This window comes from Peromyscus eremicus, chromosome 3 (genome assembly GCF_949786415.1).
Source record: "Peromyscus eremicus chromosome 3, PerEre_H2_v1, whole genome shotgun sequence".
Lineage (NCBI taxonomy): Eukaryota > Metazoa > Chordata > Mammalia > Rodentia > Cricetidae > Peromyscus > Peromyscus eremicus.
In genome coordinates this window covers 132,795,131-132,815,156 of record NC_081418.1, presented here as the reverse complement: position 1 = coordinate 132,815,156, position 20,026 = coordinate 132,795,131, and the positions used below count along the sequence as shown (strand labels likewise).

General features: G+C 51.7%; 1 protein-coding gene across 1 annotated transcript in view; it reads right to left on the bottom strand.

The window, feature by feature from the left end:
* Positions 1–2,881: 2,881 nt before the first annotated feature.
* Slc6a13 (solute carrier family 6 member 13) overlaps positions 2,882–20,026 on the bottom strand; it is a 34,015-nt gene continuing 16,870 nt past the window's right edge. Inside the window, exons 3-14 of the mRNA XM_059258522.1 lie at positions 19,201–19,341; positions 16,109–16,193; positions 15,296–15,428; positions 14,351–14,485; positions 8,446–8,549; positions 7,454–7,578; positions 6,363–6,475; positions 5,948–6,085; positions 5,238–5,340; positions 4,795–4,895; positions 3,801–3,971; positions 2,882–3,301 (exon numbers count right to left, since the gene is read on the bottom strand). Of these exons, the coding sequence (XP_059114505.1) occupies positions 3,179–3,301; positions 3,801–3,971; positions 4,795–4,895; positions 5,238–5,340; positions 5,948–6,085; positions 6,363–6,475; positions 7,454–7,578; positions 8,446–8,549; positions 14,351–14,485; positions 15,296–15,428; positions 16,109–16,193; positions 19,201–19,341 (1,472 nt within the window). The 3' untranslated portion in view covers positions 2,882–3,178. The remainder of the gene's footprint in view (positions 3,302–3,800; positions 3,972–4,794; positions 4,896–5,237; positions 5,341–5,947; positions 6,086–6,362; positions 6,476–7,453; positions 7,579–8,445; positions 8,550–14,350; positions 14,486–15,295; positions 15,429–16,108; positions 16,194–19,200; positions 19,342–20,026) is intronic.

The window sequence follows — 20,026 nt, the reverse complement described above, 5'->3', positions numbered from 1 at the left end:
GCTCATAGGGACCCGGGATGGAGCCCATTTTCTGAGCTCCTAGCTCAGGCTGGGTATACCACGTGTTGCCTCCCTTAGGAGCCTTGCATTGTGGATATGAAAGACTTCCCCTGAGGAGGTTGCTGGGGTGAATAGAAGTGAAACAATTCACCCTGTGCCCATACACAGTAAGTGCAGGAGCAGGGATCTGAACCTGTGCCTCTGGGTCCCACTCTCACAGGCTTCTTTCCCAGATCATGAACAGCTGATGAGCAGGAATCTCATCACGTGAGTCTCTGCTGCTGTCTCAGCATTTAATACATGGGCTGCGTTGGATGGGTGGGTGGATGGGTGGAGGGAGAGAGGAAGGGAAAGAGAGAAGAAGATGGGTGCAGTTGCAGGAGAAAATGATCATACTCATCCCCTTTGCTAGGACAGCATATGCTGGTCACTTGGAACCAGGGACTGAACAGGACATGAAGGGCTCCAGCCCCACTTCTTCTGGACAATGTGCTGAGCAGGGACATTGGACCACAGGCTGTTCGGGGCTACTTCTTCCTCACCCCCTAACAAATTCACTTAGCTCCAGTATTTCTAGGCTTCTGCCTTCTTCTCTCAGAGATCACTTCTTACTTTCCAGGCTCACCTGCCTGCCTACCAGCCTTCTCTAACTGTGCGGCCTCCCCTTCCTGCCCTGTTTTCTTCTTCGGGGTACTGAAGGATCCAGTCTCTGACCTTCCAGGTAGACACAGTTCTCCTCCACTGTTCAGCTCCCCTCTGCCAAAGCCAAGTACCATGGTTCCCAACCCTGACCATACCTAGGTATGGTCACTCCTGTAATCTCAACTTGGGAAGTTGAGGTAGGAGGATCTCTGTGAGTTCAAGGCCACCCTAAACTAAGACTGAGATCCTGTCTGAAAACAAAACAAAAGCAAAAACAAAACAGTGTTGGCCAACCCTGCCCACAACCAGCCACATTTCTCACATTTCCACCTGTTAGTCCTACATGGATAGCCAATGTTTTTCTGCACACCCATCCCCAAAACTGGACTAAGAACCCTTGGGCCCTGAACTTCATTTGAGCCCTGTAATAGGCCTGGGTGGGGGGGGGGGACATAGTGTTATCCATATCTGAAAAATGAGCATGAATTTCAAGGAGTTTCTACCAAGACATGTCATGAGGTAAACACAAGTCAGGGACAGAACCAGCTCCCTGGTTCTTCAGCTAAAACACACGGTTTTCACACCATGTATTCACCATCTGTGACTCTCATGAGTGGGACTCAGCTCACCACCACTGAACCATCTCATTTCCTCAGCAGATTTATAAAGCTTTGATCAAACGAGGGGACAGAGAGACAGACAGAGAGCATACTCTCAGAATGGCCTACCAAGTTCCCTGTCAGAGTGGCCTACCCAGTCACCCTCCATGACTCCCCCTCAAAGCACTTTATTTGTCAAGGAAACTGATTCTGGGTCAGGCATGGTGGTGCACATCTTTAATCCCAGCACTCAGAGGCAGAGACAAGTGACCAACCTGCTCTACAAAGCAAGCTCCAGGCCAGCCAAGGTCACATAGTGAGACCCTGTCTCAAAAAAAGAAAAGAATGGACTGGATTCCGGTTCTGCCCATATGTGTGGTAAATACAGCGCAGCGCTGTAGTATGGGTCTTCTAGAAACATGGTCGGGTGGATGGAGATGTGAGGTGATAGAATCCTGGGTTTGGGCACATTACACCCTCAGGACTGTGGCCAAGCCTGTCCAAGGCACCTAGGGAGAAAGAATCAATGTCCCCACACAGGAGGACCACTGTCCCTGATTTGTACAGACTCTTCAGACACAAGACAGAAAACTGAAAACTAGCAAATATTTTTGATACATTTCTCTTGAAACTGACATGTCAAAAGCGGAGAAACTGCCCGGAATGCCTGAGGAGCTCAGAGAGTCACAAGACACTTAGTCAAGTCAAGTAGCACCAGAGGACCCGGGTAAACCTTGCGCTAGATGGGCTGGAATGCACGTTTCATCCGCGTTGACACACACAGCAGCTGGCGCTCCTCCCACCCCCTTGGCGGCCGGTTGCTAAGGCGCATCTGGGACCTTGCTTTGGCCTCCAGGCAACATCCCACAGCTCTGCCTGCCTTCTGCCTTATTCCCTTGAAACCTAGCCTTAAGGGTTCATCTCTGACACTCAGGGCTGAGCACATGACAGTGCCACCCCCTTGTGGTCACATCTGGAAGTGACAGATGTGTGACCCTGTGTCCAAACCTCTTGCTAGGTGAGAATGAGGCTGTCTGAAGGAAGTGGATCCGTCTACTGGCAGAATCTGGGCAGGGCTTCCTCTGCAAGGCCCTTCTGCAGCCATCTGGGTCTGCAAAGGTCCAGCTGGCCACCTTCCCTCAACCTGCATCAGCCCATGGGTGCACACAGCCAACAGTGTTGACCAGCAGGGCGGGCAGGGGCACCACCAGGGTCACGTGGGCAGAAAGAAACTGTAATCAGTCTGTCTTCCTCCATCTTATAACCAGGGCCTGGGCCCTCTTTGTCCTTCCCTCCATCTCCCTTTTTAAATCCTGTCATGGAGACAAGGGAGAGGAGGCTGGAACAGTAGTGAGAAGTCGGGGTAGGGACAAGGCAGGACCACACATAACACTTCAGGAAAGCGTGGAGAGAGGGGGAGTGACTTTCTTCAGTTCAAATGTGTGATGGAGGACATTGGCCTGGCCCCGTCATTCGTCTCCCCCTGCTCCACCACAGCAGTCATAGCTGCTATGTGAACCAATAAAAACTCAGTAAGGATGGAGAGCTAGGAAGAGGCAGGACCCGAGAGCCACAGTTTCACGATGAAGAAGGGGGCAAGACACAAACAGAGGGCAGAAACCAGGCGTATTGGCAAGCAGTTGTGGGAGGAAGTTGGATTTAATGGCATGGAGGGAAGAGGGCCCAGCGACCAGCTAGGCCTTCCCCTCCCCAAAGGCTTCCCAAGCTGCCTCAAAGGGGTGTTGCTGATGTGGACATGTCACAATGTTTGGACCACCCTGGAATAGGGGAGTCGAGATAGTAGGGACCCAGCTCAGAAGGTGGGTCCCAAATACCCCCTCTTGTCTTATCTGCCCCAGCACCGAAGGGTGCTTCTGCCCTCTGCTCCTATAGCTGTCCCCATGGCCAGGCTCACGGGCATGTCAAAGGCCCTGGTTCTAGCAGTTAGACTCCAGTTCTGTGAGCCTGAGGAGGGATGTCATAGGTGTAGCAGGAGCAGTAGGTTCTGGTTGGTTCTTCTGGGGAAGGTCTTCAGCTGGGCACACAAGCTGTCGGAGCCGCTGAAAGACAGAGACAGTTGTCATGGTAGAGGAGGGGTACCCGCCAGTGTCCCTCATTACTGATGTCCGTCTGCCTTCCCTACCGTAAACCTGCTTCCAGCTGCCAACCCTACAGTCACAGTGTGGCTCTTGCAGTTATTCTGGGTCCCTTTTTTTTTTTTTTTTGGTTTTTTTTCTTTGGTTTTTCGAGACAGGGTTTCTCTGTGTAGCTTTGCGCCTTTCCTGGGACTCACTTGGTAGTCCAGGCTGGCCTCGAACTCACAGAGATCCGCCTGGCTCTGCCTCCCGAGTGCTGGGATTAAAGGCGTGCGCCACCACCGCCCGGCTGGGTCCCTTTTTTAAAGACCCCCAAGTACCCTTTCCCTGGAGCCCTGGTACCCACACCAGGCTGGAGTCAGGGGGGTCCCTTTATACACCAGCTCCCATGGGAAGCAATCCGCCTCCCATCCAAGATTTACTCATCCAGTGAGGTTCCTGTCCCTCATTGCCTTCCTCCTACCTCTCTGAGTGGGCCCTTGAGAGTCCTAAGCTTGTAGATGCTCCAGGCAGGAATGCAGATCATGGAGGACAGAGCTAGGAGCCAGCCCAGGGCATCCCCCCACCACGGGTACGTGTACTTCTTGTTGTAGGTCAGCGGTGTGTATTTGATCAGGGAGAACAGGAAGGTTGCCTGGGGTGAAACGGAGGAGAAAGAGGTTGGTGTTGGGGCCCGGTGCCTTCCGCCCTCCCCCCCCCCCCCGCCCACCCCACCCACCCCCCCGCCCACCCCCACAGCTACCTGGAAGGGGCTGTTCTCCCAGCAGGCTATGCTGCCTATCTAGGTCAGTCAGTCTCCAAGCTCCACCCACATTCTGCTCAAAGTCCACTCCTGGGTAGCTATTTCCAGTGTACATCCCCTGTCACCGCAAGGCCCTTGGGTCCCTCTCCTCAGTCAGCTCTAGTTAGGACATAACTGTGTGCCATCTCCTGCACCAAGAGTCAGCCGTGAGGACTCCAGTCTCCCTCTACCCTCCTAGTTCACATCAGGCATACGGTAGGAGCTTCGGGAAGTGCTAACTCTCTGGAACATCCTAGATCCTGTGGGTGCTTCACCCGTTGAGACTGTTTTGTCTATAAAGTGAGGGTAGAGCTGACGCTTTTCCCATGTGTCGCTGAGATGTGTGTGTGTCGAGCACTCTGTCCTGCTCCTGTGCTCACAAGCATGATTCTGAGCAGCCTAACACTGCATTCCAGTCCTATCTGGGACATCGGCCTCTAGCTGTGCTATTGGTAAACTCATCAGACAGCCTTGAACCTCCATTAATCCCTCTGTGATTAGGGGAATCCTCTGTGAAGGGAAAGGAGGAAGTTCTCTTCCTGTCTTACCTAGCGAGAGGATGGATGGAGATCTAAGATGCTGTCCAAGGCCTAAGGAACTATGAGCCTCCACTCCGCTGCAAACACAATCCGCCTCCACCCTGCCCCCTGCCTTTACCCCTTGAGAGTTCCGTTACCGTGCACACAGCTGGGGTGAAAAAGAGCCAACAATATTTGATAAGAGGCCACGGCTTGTACCCAATCATGTCCTCAACATTGTCATAGAAGCGGCTGGCTCCTGTCGGGGGAAGGAAAGAGGACAGAAGACACACTTCAGGCTGTGCGGGGTTGGAATGGAGCCAAGCAGACTAGGTTGGGCATGGACAACCAGACAAGAGGCACAGTTGCCTTTTGGAAGCACGGCTGGGAGAAAGCGGTTGGCTAGGATTCGCGGGCATACACAACACCAACACTGAAACTGCTAAAGCATTGGGACAGGACAGGATGTGGACCCTTCAGATGCTCTAGGCACAGCTGCGACAGAAAACGTGAGTGTGAGCAGCAGATGTCTCCCCTCTGTCTGAGAGTGCTGACACGGAAGGGTATGCCAGGCTCTGGGCCCAGGGCAGAAGCCACTCACCATAAACCCAACCCACACAGAGGGATTCAAAGATGGCCACGAAGAGAAGGCACATGCCACTGGCTGCATAGTAGTCGAAGAGCTGAAACACGTACATGCCGCCCTGTGTGGGAGAGGACCATTGGGAGGAAGCAGGGAAGGGCCGACCCCTATGACCCCTACAGCCCGTGCCTCACAGCGGGACAGAGGTGGTGAGGCTCACAGACAGAAGTATAAGACAAGAGAGCTTTAAGGCCTGAAGCCCCAGCAGCCAGAGGCAACAGCTGTTTCTTATCATTGCTTCCGGACGGGAGATGGAGAGCATGATCAGAGGGCTGTTATTGTTGCTCCTGAGCCTGTGCAGGGTTAGACCCAAAGGCTCCCGACAGTGTGTCCAGTCTTGTGAGGAAGGATAGTCAAGCCGATGGGTTCTGTCATCTGTCTTCTCCAGTGGGACGCTGGCAGAAGACCACCCATCCCCATGGTACCTCTTTCCCTTTGAGGTCATTCCTGGGAAGCATGGGATCCACCAGAGAGCTAGCTTTCCCATTCTAAGATTTCCCATCCATCCTCTCCATCTGTTCTCTGTTGCCCCAGAGCCAAATCACCCCTCAACCGTTCATTCTGTGGGGGGCTAACAGCCAGGAGGCCTATTCTGTGGTCCTTCCCAGAAGGTGTCATTATCTGTTCGGCTCCGATTGAGGTCCCCATCTAGCCTCCCAGACTCTCACCTCTGTGAGCATGATCAGTCCAATGAAAAAGGAGAGGACAGACACTATGAGGATGAGGATTTCCCTCCGGTTCTTCTTACGGAACACCCTGGGATACATGTCCACCAGCGCTGTCACCAGGCTTTCTACGCATACAAACTGAATGAGAGGGTAAGAGAAAGTGGGGGAAAGGGAGCAAGCCCTGTCAGCCAGCTCCAGCTTCCTTCCTGCCGGCAGCCTCCCGCTCCGGCCCCCCGAGCAGTTATCCCTGTATGTGGGTGTGAGGTGACGCCACCCTGAAAGCTCCTCCAGGTCCCTGGAAAGGGATCCACCTCTGACATCCACACCAACTTATCCCAGGTCTCGCGGGGTATAAACTCAGCCGTTGCCCTCTCCACCCGCGCATCCCGCAGACTTGGGGTGGCCACCTTGGTACCTGGCTGTCTAGTCCCAGGAGAACAACCATAAAGAAGAAACAGCAGGCCCACAACGGTGAGAAGGGCAACATCACCACGGCTCGAGGGTAGGCGATGAAAGCCAGGCCAGGGCCTGCAGCGGGAGCAGAGGAACACAGCCCAGAGCCTGAGCCAGCTCCAGCTCCAGGCCCTGCAACCCCAGGACCTCCCAGGATGGGGCCGTGGAATGACAGAGCTGGAAGAAACTGCCCCCCAAAGTCGTCATCACCAGCACATCCTGACACAAGCCACCCAAACTTCTGCTTGGTCCCCAGTGTCCAAGGCACCACCCTAACGTATTATGGCAAGAAGAGAACCTAGAAACCCTAGCAGTGAAGAAACTTGGGTCCCACAAGGGCTCTAGACCCCCAGATCTACTGCCTCAAATCAAGGGTCTCAAGCTAAGAATGAGGTCCAGGGGCCAGCAGGCCAAACAAATCCGTGAAGCTAACCTGGGGGGAAGTAAGAGAAAATGGGAGGGGCCTGCGGAACACTAGAGAGGGAAGGGTCGCTGCTTTACTGTGCTGGCGATTGCAGTAAAGGGAATACCCGGTGCTGGATTTGGTCTGGGCCTGCAATTCACTGTGGCTACCCCAAAGCCTTTTCTGTCCCCGTCATGGCTGAACCAGAATCAAAAGAACCCACTGACATGTTTACCGTCACATAGCTGCCCATCTAAGCTGATTCAGACGGCAAGAACAAATTCACCTGCCAAAGCCTGGTTAAGCCATGGGAAGTGTCCTCTGAAAAGCCAAGGGTACCCTGTGACCTGGGACCCAGTTCCCACACTAGAAGAGCCAGGATAGTATTGCTATCCGCTTCACATGGTTCACACCTCCGAGTACAAGCCAGATGCGCTACATAGCATGTGCCATACACTGCTTCAATGTCCTTTACCGAAAGTGCTTGGGAGGTTTTCTTCATTTGGGAATATTTATACAGACCCATACAGTTAGGTTCCCCTGCTCTAAAACTTTGAAATGCCCCAAAATTGGAAAGATTTTCAGCGTTCACTCTGGATCCTGGTTGCCAAAGGTCTACTACCTGTCCTCAGCCTCCCCAGAACACTCACCTGACTCAGCAACTTCAGATATGGGCACACCTTGCTCCTGAGACATGAAGCCCAGGATGGAGAAGATGGCAAACCCAGCCACGAAGCTGGTGCCGCTGTTGAGGATGCAAAGGGCGACGCAGTCCCTGTGGGGTGCAGGAGAAGGAGGCATCCGTTAGGTCAGAAGAGAACCACCAAAAGCCTGGGCTTCCTGTCCAGGAGCTAACAGAAACCCTGGGGGACACAGCCTCTCCCACAGTTGCAGAGACCAAGGGTGGGGCTCGCTGGCAGATTTCAAACTGGTCAAGTGCCCCCTCCTCCAGCCCCTTTGACCCCTGACTGGCTCATATGTGGAATAAACATTCTTTCAGTCCTGAAAGAATGATGCCATGCAGAAGGAAAACACTAAATGTTCCAGCCGCTCTATCCTCTCCACCATGATATACTGCTACTATACATCTAGGGACAGGGCCATTCTGATATGAGCCCAGGTGGATTGAGCATGGATAATCACAAATAACAAATAATTCTTGCACATCTCAATTTGTTCTTGAAATGCACAATAGAATTTTTGGCTATGTTTCAGATAATATTAAAACTAGCTGAGACTCCTGAGTATGAACCAGGAGACAGATATCATAAAGTGAAGAGGAGTGTCTGGGTGGCAGGCCTAGGCAGTGAAGTGAGAATGTATAAGGACACATCATTTGCCCAGTAGAGTCCCCAAGACTGGGTCACCATTGCACAACATTAGTAATTACTGTCCAGCCTTGTTGGCAAAGCTCTCTGGCACCTATGAGTCCCTTAATAAGCCAGGGAAGGTTGTGTGCCTCATGTGGTCTTCCAGCCAATCACAGCCCACCTCCCCTTTGAAAAGCAATCTTCTGCCCAGCCTACAGCCAGCCTCTATGACTTTTCCATAGCCCTGGGATACTAAGGTAGGATGCAGATGGAGCAGGTGCACGAGCTAGTGCAGCCCACCCTGATCTAGGTTGGCAGGAGGCGAGAGTCACCTGTAGCAGTTGTTGTGGTACTGGTTGTAGCTGCCCAGGGCCGTGAGGCACCCCAGACAGATGGCAAAGGAGAAGAAGATCTGGGTGCCCGCATCCATCCACACCTACACAAGGGAAAGGAGGAAGCTGAACGGTACGAAAGCCATGCAGGTCTCCATGGGAGAACACGGGCATGCTCCATGTCCTGGCTAGCAGTGGTGGCAGACCTGTCCCCACTGCTCACTGAGTGGCTCTCCATCCTGGACTCCTAAGTAGAGTTTCTTGGGGATGCCACAGGATGGAACAGATGCTGGGCATTCAAAGAAGACTAACAGAGACACGATGGGAAGGATTAGAGGATGCTCTAGGTCTGGAGCTTAGTATAAGGTATTCAGTCATGGATATTAAGTCCATGCCCTGTGTCCTCTTATCTCAGGTCTCATGGCAGTGTGACCAGTAGGGAAGGCATTTCTAGGGATGTGAGTCCATGATAGCAAGGCCGTTTCAAGCCTAGAGCTTTGTTCCACAACCATTTATGTCTTACAAGCAAAGAGAATAGTCCTCCACTCACAGGAGTCCAGAGGAAGAAGTGGACAGCAAAAACTTCCCCATCTAAACCTCACCGTGGCCGTCACTGTTATCTCAGCTGCCTGACCCAGCCTTACATGTTGTGGTTTAGATCTAGCAGCTAGAATAATATCCCAACGAGAAAGAACATCAAGGCTCAGGGCTAAGCCATTCACAGGGTTGCAGGAGGTAGGTTCCAGAGGCCACAGCTCTCTTGCCTCCCATTATTTCCTTCCACAGATAACAACCTCTGGTGCCCCTTCTGGCCCCACAGCTCCCCAGTCCCTTCCTGCCTCTCCCTAATTCCTTAACCATAACCACTACCCTCAGTCTCCCTGCTCTACCCTCACCCCACCCTCCGCTCTCTCATCATACTCAGTCCTACATGATGGGGGTCTGGGGGACCCAAGGGCAGCTGACCACTTAGAATCACTCCTGCTCCTCGGCCAACATCCACAGCTGAGACAATGAGTCTCGCAGGCTGGAGGAGAACCCAGAACTTTTCCAAAGCTCTCTGGCAATACTAACAGTCAGCTACAGGATCACGGTCGTACAGTCCTTGAAAAGTGGCGTCCGATGCAGACCATTTACCCCCTTCTCTTATTATAGTTCTGTCTCAACAGGCATACAGACCGAACCGAGAGATGGCAGAGGAAGGGGGAGAGTGTCTGCAGGCTTCTGTCCTCTCTGCTCACCGAGAAGCCCCTCCAGGGAAAAGGCAGCAGCAGTAGGAAGCACAGCAGAGGTTGCAGGAAGGGGCTAGAGCTCGCCAGACAACAGCCCACGAGGTGGAAGGCACCCGATAACCATGAGGGGCAATTGCAACGGGGAAAAGTAATGGGACTGGGCCTCTCCGAGCAGCTGGACAAGCAGAGGACAGGGTTAAGGAGACCACAAGGACACCCATGTGGCTGTTCCTTCAAGATGTTAGAGGTCCTCTGCTCTCCCTAAGAGTATCCTAATCATCTCAGGGAAACACAGTACAGCCTCTCGTATTATTCTTATAGTCCTATTCTTTCCTGACTCCATAGGGTCTGGGCCACTTACAGAGCAGGACTTTGAAGCAAGGGACACTGAGTCTGGACAGGGAGAGGAATCCCTGGGTTGGGGGGTTGAGAGAGCTGAGTTAATGGGATAGCAGTCATGGTACCAGCTGCTCGCTCTCTCCCAAACAGGCCATTCAGGCCATAGCTGTGCAGCCTGAAAGCCTCACTAACCTTGGACTTTTGCCCCATGCCTCACAGTGCATTGGCCCTGTGTTACAAAGGCAGCCCCGTGTGCCTGCAGAGACACTGTGATGGCCCCTAGGCAGGCGGTGGCTCCATCCTGTGACCATGCATATTTGTGAACTTGGATTTGGGAAGCCGTCTTAAGAGAAACCGTGGCTTGGCGGTTTGCCTCACCTAGCAGGGGTTGGGGACAGGGGAGGCGAGTGGGCCACGTCTGGAGAGAGGTTAGTGAGAACAGAGAAACTACCACAGGGGAGGGCGAGAGTTCGGAGCTCAAGGGTCAGCTGTGGCCTTTGACGAAAGCCCTCTGGCTGTGAACTTGGCAGATCTTGCTCTGTGCAGCTGCAGTCCATCAAGCCTGCTGGGGTAGGGGGGTGGAACAGGATGGGGTGGTGGGGGAGGCTTCAGGAACACACAGAGCAAGCTGTTGTGTTCCCCACCACAGGCGACCCACTGCCTGATCATTCCAGGCACCCTGGGCTTCAGAACAAAACTCTGACATGTCTCCTGCTGGGCCAGAAGATTGACCCAGAAAAAAAAAAAGAAATATGGAAAACATTTGGTAGAGTGTGGGCAAAAAGAGGTCTTTGGGGGAGAGAGGAAGAGAGCAGATTCGGGAACGATGTCTTCAACCTCATATTTGTGGATAAATGCCTGTTATTCTTAGAAGGGCAATGACTTTCAATGGGACAGCCATAGTCAAACAGACCTAGGCTCCAGCCCCACCTCTATTCATTTGCTGGTGCTTGATTTAACCTCTCTGAACCATCCTGTTCTCGTTAAATCAATCCAATAACAAAATAATGTACGCAAAATGTCATATATATATATATATATAAATTAATTCCCTACCCTAGAGTCATTTTCAAAAAAGGAGTCCTTAGAACTCAAATAATCTATAGGCTTTCAGATAGTCATGATGGCCCACACCTTGTAATCCCAGCACTTGGGAAGTAGAAACAGAAGGATCAGGAACTCAAGATCATCCTTAACTACAAAGCAAGTTCCAGGCCAGCAGAGGCTACATGAGTCCCTGTCTTTAAGAAATTCTGGAAAAGATCAAGGATGAAGGGTAAGGAGGCAGACAGACTAAATGAGCACTCAAGACCAAGCCTACCCCTCTCGCATACTAGCTTCTGCTTCTCAACAAGTCGCTTCAATTGTCCAAGCTTTCACACCTCCGTCTATCAAATGAGGCCAATACCTGACTGGGGATGCATTTGGTGATGAAAACAATTCAACCACGAGGCTCAGTGCCTGGCAGAAGATAAGCACATTTGAGCAGCTTTTGCTTCGGCTCTCAATAGACAACACCAAAATAAAGACCTAGTGTTTCTGGGTGATGGTGGTGCAGGCCTTTAATCCCAGCACTTGGGAGGCAGAGGCAGGCGGATCTCTGTGAGTTCGAGGGCAGCCTGGTCTAGCCCTGGTCTACAGAGCGAGTTCCAGGACAGCCAGGGCAACACAGAGAAACCCTGTCTCAAAAACACAAAAACAAAGCAACAAAAAAGAATTAGTTTTGATCCATGGTTACAACATCGCACTTCATAAGAATTGCGACATGTGGGGGTTTAAAAGTTTCCACGGGGCTCTTCAGACAGTCCACCCCCACTCCCTGACCTTACTCTTCAGCTGAAGTTCAGTAGAACAAGAGGTTACCATGAGGGAGAGCCACATGGTGTGAGCAAAGCAGGTGCTGTGTTCCTAAGAGCCAGTTCTCAGCATGAGCCCTGGAGCCTGGAAAAGGCAGGAACCTGGCCAGACACAGCAGGCCTGGCAGAGAGGCGGAAATGAGAGAGGAACCCAGCAGTCTCCCCTGGCTCTCTGCCTCTGCTCTTGGCGGGAGAGATGCCCTCAGTCTTTGTGCTACCTAGTGGGGATCCTGTACCTTTCTCAAGTGCCAGGCAAACACCAGTTGGAATTATCACACTCCCCAAGGAGTGCCAACTACATTCAATTAGGGCCTAGCAGGATGTCCCACCCTGCAGACACTACTCAGCTCACAGATGACAAGGACCTACCTTCAACATGGGACTCCAAGCCGGCTGCCCTTGAAACTGCCCCCTGCCTACAGCCCCAAAGCCTATGGAACAGGCAAGTTCCCTGTGCAGCCTACAGCTGCCTGGGGATTGGACGGATGGGCAACAGGAGCTAGCGTTCAGTAAGCCAAACACATCTTCTTTAACCCCCAGAGTTGAAGGTTGCCTGGCCCACACTCATGACTTCTGGAAACTTATATACCAAACACTGCCCCTAGCATGGGCCTGACACAGGATGCAGCTCGATAGTTTTTGGTGAAGGAGTTACACAAGAAGCCAGGGTGAGCAGACAGAGACCTCGCCTTCTAGAAGAGATCAGAAAGTCTGTGGGGTTTGTCGCCATTCAGACATGCTTCCAGTTGCAGATGTGAAGACAGTCTTTAAACCCAATACCCCAAAGTCTTAAGGGCCTCTAGACCTCAGTTTCTCTATCTATAAAACAGGAGTAGCTCATTCATATGCTGTGAGGATTGGCTGAAATAAGTCATATAGACCTCTTAATAGTGCCAGGGAAGTAACAGTTGTTAGCTACAAATAGCTGATTAGGACAAAGCTACACATGCTGGGCTCCTTTGGTCTTTCAGCCTGTTGTTCTAGAACCTCAAGGGGTCCCTTCTGCAAGGTGGATCCATGCCTGACTTTACCTACCTGCCACAGCCTGCTTACTGTCCACTATCCATCACAACCGTTGGTTCCAGGTAAAGACAAAGGCTTCCAAATCATGGAACAGAATGCTGGGCCTACGGTCTGCCTATCTGCACAGTAAAGCAGCTTTGGGGCCAAGTCCTGGAAGCTTCAATAGCTCTGGTCCTATAGCTTTGGCTCCATAGCTCGACCAAGTCCTAACACCCCATACAGCAGTTTGGTAGTAGCCTGCAACTCTGGTTTGTGAGAACCCAGAGAGGAGAAGGAAAGGCTTACATCCCACAGGAAGACTCAGGAGCCAGGCTGCTGGAGTTTGTGAGAAGATTCTGGCTGGGGCCGGCCTGGCTGCTGGGGGAGATATGGCTGCCCTGAGAAGACTTGCAATTCCTCCAGATAAGATGGAAGACTTGGGCATGGTTCGGCTTCTGGATCAACCCCAATTGTGCCCAAAGGAGAACCATTGCCTCAGGCCAGCGGGGACTGGGAGCCCTGTGACATCCAGCGGGGACTGGGAGCCCTGTGACATCCAGCGGGGACTGGGAGCCCTGTGACATCCAGCGGGGACTGGGAGCCCTGTGACATCCCTTGCCTTGCCATCTTCCAGCAACTTCACAGAGAGGGTGTGTGCCTTGCTATTTTTAACTCTTTGGAAAGCCATCCAACAGTCTTCTAGGTAGGGGAGCCACTTGTCCTCAAGTCCCCTAGGGGTCCTTGTGCTGATATACAGAGAGTCCCCCAAAACCACCAACCTAGACACATCCTCCCCTCTGAGCCAATGAATCACAGGCAACATGTAACACTGGGTAGTAGTCTCCACGTCCCTACTGCTTGACCAGCCTTCAGAATGGCTGCCCAGAGGGCACTTGTCAGGAGCAGGGGCTTCACGATCAGGCCACTTCACACTCCCTCACTGTAAAGCAACACAGCCCTCCAGCGCTCCTCCCTGGACACGGTGGTGGAGTGAGAAAGGGAGGCCTGAAGGAAAAGAGATGACTGACAGAAAACTTGACACCAGCCCAGGTGCTGTGGGAGGAGCAGGAAGCCGAGGCTGGAGGGTCAGGTCACCTGGCCAGAGAGGGCACCACAGGGCAACAGGGGTGGCGGGCTGAGGGGGGTGAGACAAGGGAGGAAGCTCAGGAGGAAACGTGGAATTTGAGAATGAGGAGGGAGGGGAAGCGGTGCAGCCTGCCAGTAAAAGTGCTTAGTGGTATTTGTAGTCCCTAAGGATTACTGCCAGGGTCCCTAGACCAAGAAAAAACAGTGGCGGGTACTGTATGACCACAGGCAATTGCTGGCACACATCTACCGAAGGCAGCATTCCCACCCCTACCACACTAAGGACGTCACCACAGATACTTTGGGGACCATCCAGGAGCTGAGATACTCCGTATAGCTCAAGCACCACCACCACCCCAGCCACGTGGTGGCCCTGGAGCAGCTTCTCACCTGGGGGTCCCACAGACGTGTGATGTTGGGGTACAAGTAAAACTGAATTCCTTGGGCTGCCCCAGGCAGCGTCACTCCTCGAATCAACAGGACCGCCAGCATGAGGTAAGGGAACGTGGCTGTGAAGTACACCACCTGGCCGAGGCAGAGGAGACACAAGGACGGAGTAAGAAAGGAAGGAGCACACAGGAGCTCCCAGTGCACAGAAAAGAGCTCCCCTCCAGCTCCTCCCTCAGCCTCGCAGCTGTTCGACTCCCTTTCTCCAAGCTTTGGACCACAGCTCACCTTCTCCTTCCCTCCAGCCCCGCCCTCCATGCTATTCCGTGTCTGTGGAGTAGCTGGGTGAACACAAGCGTTTGCCCACACAAGTGCTTAGAACTACAGCAAGGGTGTCTGGTATGCAAATGTCTGTGCCATGTGATCCCTTGGGGTGGGGGTCAGATTAGGAAAGCAGACTTATGAGAGGCCTCCAGGGCAAGAGTCCGGAAGAGCTCAGGATGCGTGTATACACACACACACACACACACACACACACACACACACACACACACACCACGCTCCACTTCAGCCTCTAGGGCAAAGAAAGGTCAAAATTCTTGAACTGGCTGAGAAGCGTTGTGAGGTGTGTGGTCTAACAACGTTCTCTAGCCACTGAACTCTCTCACGGAGTGGGGACCCATGGCTCTGTTAGACGTGCAAGGTGCTCACACCCACGGTAGATTCCAAATCAGAGTTCTTCCGGTGCTGCCCCTTCTCCCTCTCTCCTCCCATTTGTCTCCCAGGAACACCAGGATGGAACCCATGAGAGGCACAGAATCAAGGAAGGAAGCCACATAAATTGCTATTGTCATCCCCTCCTGTCCTGACCAGGCTAAACCAAGGGTGACAGCCCCTAGGGAAGGCAGGCTGTCCTGGGATGGGAAGAAGAAGCTTGCCAGCACAGACCTTGCCCGTGGACTTGACCCCCTTCCAGATGCAGAAGTAACAAATAATCCAGGCGAGCAGGAGGCACAGGACCAGTTCCCAGCGCAGTGCCCCCAGGTGCTGGATGCCATCTGACAGCTTCAAGACACGCCTCCTAAGAGAGAAGGTGTGCCTTGACCTCCTTTTCCTTGGGTTTCATTCCTTCCTTCCTTCCCCTCCTTCCCCTCTGGGTTGTTGTTGTTGCTGCTGGGTTTTTTTGTTTTGTTTGTTTGTTTGTTTTTTATTTTGTGAGGTTTTTTTTTCCTGTATAAAGGATAGAACCCAGGGCCAGAAGCATGCTAGACAACCACCCCAACTGTAAGGGTCCATGTATGGGCAGCAGAGTGATACCTCCAAGCTCTTGTCTAAAGACCTGTGATGCTCTCCTTTGCACAGAGATGGAGACAGACCTAAAGTGTGGCTAACACACACGGTGCCCAGTTCGGTTTGCTTGGAGTGTTCACTGAGCATGGGGGAGGGGATGCAGACATAAACTTTCTCATCCATCTGAGGATGTGTGATGTTAGGGATCAAGCCTTGGGTGAGTGACATTCAGGGACAGAGTCTGGATGAGATGCAGTACCTTCAGCCAGAGGGGAGGGTGTTTAGTACAGGTGCACGTAGATGGACACTCTATTGTGAGAATTGTGAAGTTCATCTGAGAACAGTCCTGCATTAATCATAGTAAAGGTACTACAGAAATAAGTCCCATAGGCGCTACCCCAGGAAATCCCCAGCGCAGGCCCCTCTTTGGAATGTACAGCCACATCCAAAAGGGAGAAGGGCCTCACTTACTCCCAGAACTCGATGACAGGAGAGGTGGCATTCTCAGAAGTCACATTCAGGGAGACATTGGTCTTCTGGAACTCCACACAGTTTTCTACCCATGAACCCCAGGGAAGAAGGAGAAAGTTCATCAACCAACACTGGGCACGACCAAAGAAAACAGGATCAAAGTAAAGCGGCCAGAAGGCCCTGGGCTAGACTCCATCGAGCCGCACACTCTCCCACGTAGCAGCCTTCTACGGGGCAACCTCACCTCTCACACACTCTCACTGTGGACTTCCCACTGCTTGTCAGCAGATTCTCATAAAGTGCGGTCCAACAGCACTTGGGAAGAGGCTCTGTGTGCCAGCTGATTCCAAATATAAGCTATCCCCGGGGAACTGTCCCAGGTGGAGTCACCTCCTTGGAGGGATGCTAAGAACGCCTTCTAAGAAAGTCACACAGCAAAGTGACCAAGAACACAGATGCGGGGACAAGGTCGGAGAGCGTTGGCTTGAATGCTGACTCTCGGGGTACTGACTATGTGGCCTTGGGTGAGTGACAGTTTGACATCCCAAGCATCACTTCCCTGATCTCTAGAACATAGATATTAATATGAGGGACCGGTGGAATAGTAAATGAAAATACAAATGTGAAGTAATGAATGGTGGTTCTTCATTACCTGCATATCACCTTGGAATTTTACATAATGCTGACACTCTTTTTAATATTTTATCATCAATATAATCTTGGGGGATATAAAGACAGATACTAGCCGGGTGGTGGTGGCGGCAGCGCATGCCTTTAATCCCAGCACTCGGGAGGCAGAGCCTGGCAGATCTCTGTGAGTTCGAGGCCAGCCTGGTCTATGGAGCGAGATCCAGGACAGGCACCAAAACTACACAGAGAAACCCTGTCTTGAAAAACCAAAAAAAAAAAAAAAAAAAAAAAGACAGATACTTTGTTTGGGGGCCAGCAAGATAGTCCAGTAGGTAAAGGTACTTGCTGCCAAGCCTGACAACATACACTACTTTCTTCTAATATCCCTTTCTACTGTGTTCATAGTGTGTGTGCTGGCTGGTTTTGTGTCAATTTGACACAAGCAGGAGTCATTAGAGAGGAGGGAGCCTCAATTGAGAAAGTGCCTCCTTAAGACTGGGGTGCAGGCTAGCCTTAGAGCAGCGGTTCTCAACCTTCCTAATGCTGCAACCCTCTAATACGGTTCCTCATGTTGTGGTGACCCCCAACCATAACATTATTTTATTGCTACTTCATAACTGTAATTTTACAATTGTTATGAATTGTAATGTAAATATCTGATATGCAGGATACCTGAAATGCAAACACCCCAAAAGGGGTCATGACCCACAGGTTGAGAACCACTACTATAGAGCATTTTCTTAATCAGTGATTAATGGAGGAGAGCCCAGCCCATTGTGAGTGGTTCCATCCCTAGGCTGGTGGTCCTGGGTTCTATAAGAAAGCAGGCTGAGCAAGCCATGAGGGGCAAGCCAGTAAGCAGCACTTCTCCATGGCCTCTGCATCAGCTCCTGCCTCCAGGCTCCTGCCCTGCTTGAGTTCCTGTCCTGACTTCCTTCAGTGATGAACAGTGATGTGGAAACATAAGCCAGATAAACCCCAAGATCGCTCCCCAAGCTGATCTTGGTCCTGGTGTTTCATTGCAGCATAAGTGACCCTAACTGAGACAGAGTGTCTCTCGCCACGCAGTGACAGCTCTAGGCAGGTAGGGCTCTTTGCTTTCACGCATTGCCAGTCACAGGGCTTAGACCAGACCCATATTCCCAGGCCCGCAGTATTTCTTGAGATCTTATAAGGTAGGCAGCCAGCTTGTGCTAGCACAGAATACCTTCTCTGCCTCGTTTTTCTTCCAGCTAATAGGACAACTACGTCAGTAAGCAGCAAGAAGACAAGAGCCCAGGAAGGGTCAAAGGTCAGTGAGAGGACACCAGTTCATTTGGGAGGAGCCTATTGCAATCTTGGGGTGTGGGAAAGCAAACCTCTTTTCATTTGGCAGAGGTGGTGGAGTGTGGGTGGTACCAGGGAGGGGCAAGGACTTGCCTGAGCAGGAAAGCTGAAGCCCTAGGCCACTGATTGTCATGGGGAGCTAGGAGGCAGAGGCGGAGGCCAGATTCTGAAGCGGTAACGAAAGTTAATCTGAACCTGGCAAGTCAGGGACTCAAACTCCAGCTCAGGGCCAAATGGCTTCTCAGTACAAGAATGCACTAATCATTACCATTGCTCCTTCACACAGTCTCATGGAGAAGCACTACCTGGACAGTGATCGTGGCATGTAGCCACGAGAAGCCAAGCAGAACACTGGCCAGCACGTTCTTCATGCTAACCAGTCACTAGCCCATCCGGTGCTCAAAGTGAAGATGCCACAGTCCTGCTCCTCAGATGCCCTGGCCACATGTCAGGTGCTCAGTAGCTACGTGGACTGCACAGAGCACGTCCCTCTTCACAGGCAGGCTGTTGAGAAGTCCCACCCTCCATAGCTTGCTGTTGTCTCAGCTCTCAGTACACCGGACTCTATCAATGCATCAGTTCTATTGTTCTAGGTTGCTCGCGTGGCTTTAGGAACACAGAAGTTGATCGCTACTATGAATTTTCTTGATAACGGACAAAACAGCTCATTGCTGAGTTGAGCACAGATAAATTACAAGTTTGAAAAGCTTAAAATCTTATCAGAGATGAAAAACAAAGACGCTGACATATCAAACGGGCCATATTTCAGATAGAAATAAGTGACTGAACACAGACAAAGAAGTCAGTTCTATTTGCATAGTACACAAATAGAATATATCAGGTTTTTTAAAGTCCGTGACATTTTGCTTGTGAGGCTGGTGAAGTCTCATGTTGGAGGGGAGTGTTGGAAGAGGAAGCCAGGGCCTTACACACACACCAGACATGTGTCTGTCACTGAACTCCATCCCAGCCCCTTACCCTGCTTCCTGATTAAGTTCATCATAATCTATTTGACCGGTCCGGAGTCTAAAACGTGAACTAGAGGTTGGAGGATGCCTGGGATACCGGGGCAATCTCACTCTTGGTTAATGTCCCAAAGCAGGGGGAGGAAGTGGGCTATTCAGCCATGATCTTACCTGTATTCCACTCATGGCTGCAACTGCCCCACGGGAGGTCGGTGGTGAAGCTGCTGAAGAGGTAGAAGAGGGCCCAGGCCAGGACAACGATGTAGTAGACATTGAGGAGACTGACGATTATCTGTGAGGCATAGCCGATGCCTGGGGAGGGACTGAAGCTTTGGGCCAGGACAAAAATTCTCACCCACCACCCGCCCCCATGCAGGAAGGGACTGGCTTGCCACCATCGGGGCCCATAGCAAGAAGTGCTGGGCCTAGCCTGCTGGCCAAAGGAGTGGAGTTTCTAACTTCCAGTTGTCTCTTGGATTGGTCCAGCACTTTCCTCTTGTCTTCTGCAGTTAAGCCTGAACTTTGATATTTATCAGGCCCTGAGTTATCCTTTAAATACATAAGACTGGAGCTGGGCATAGTGGCACATACCTGTAGTCTCAGCACTCAAGAGGCAGAGGAAGTTCAATTACCACAAGTTCAAAGACAGCCTGGTCTACATAGTGAGGCCCTGTCTCAAAATAAATAAAACCAACTCTACCATGCCAATAGTTTGTTTCCCCAGAGTTAATATGACATGTTCCTGAAATAAAAATACAAGAGCAGGGCTGAAGATATAGCCCAGCTAGTAAAATGTTTGCCTTGCCAGCATAAGGGCCTGAATTTGATCCCGAGAACCTGTGTTTAAAAAGAAAAAAATCCAGATGTGGTGGCATGTGCTCCTGGTTCCATATCTGGGGAGGCACAGACAGTCTTTAGGACTCCCTGGCCATCCAGACTGGCCTATTTGGAAAGTTCTAGGCCAGGGGAAAACTCTCTCAAAAAAAAAAAGAAAAAT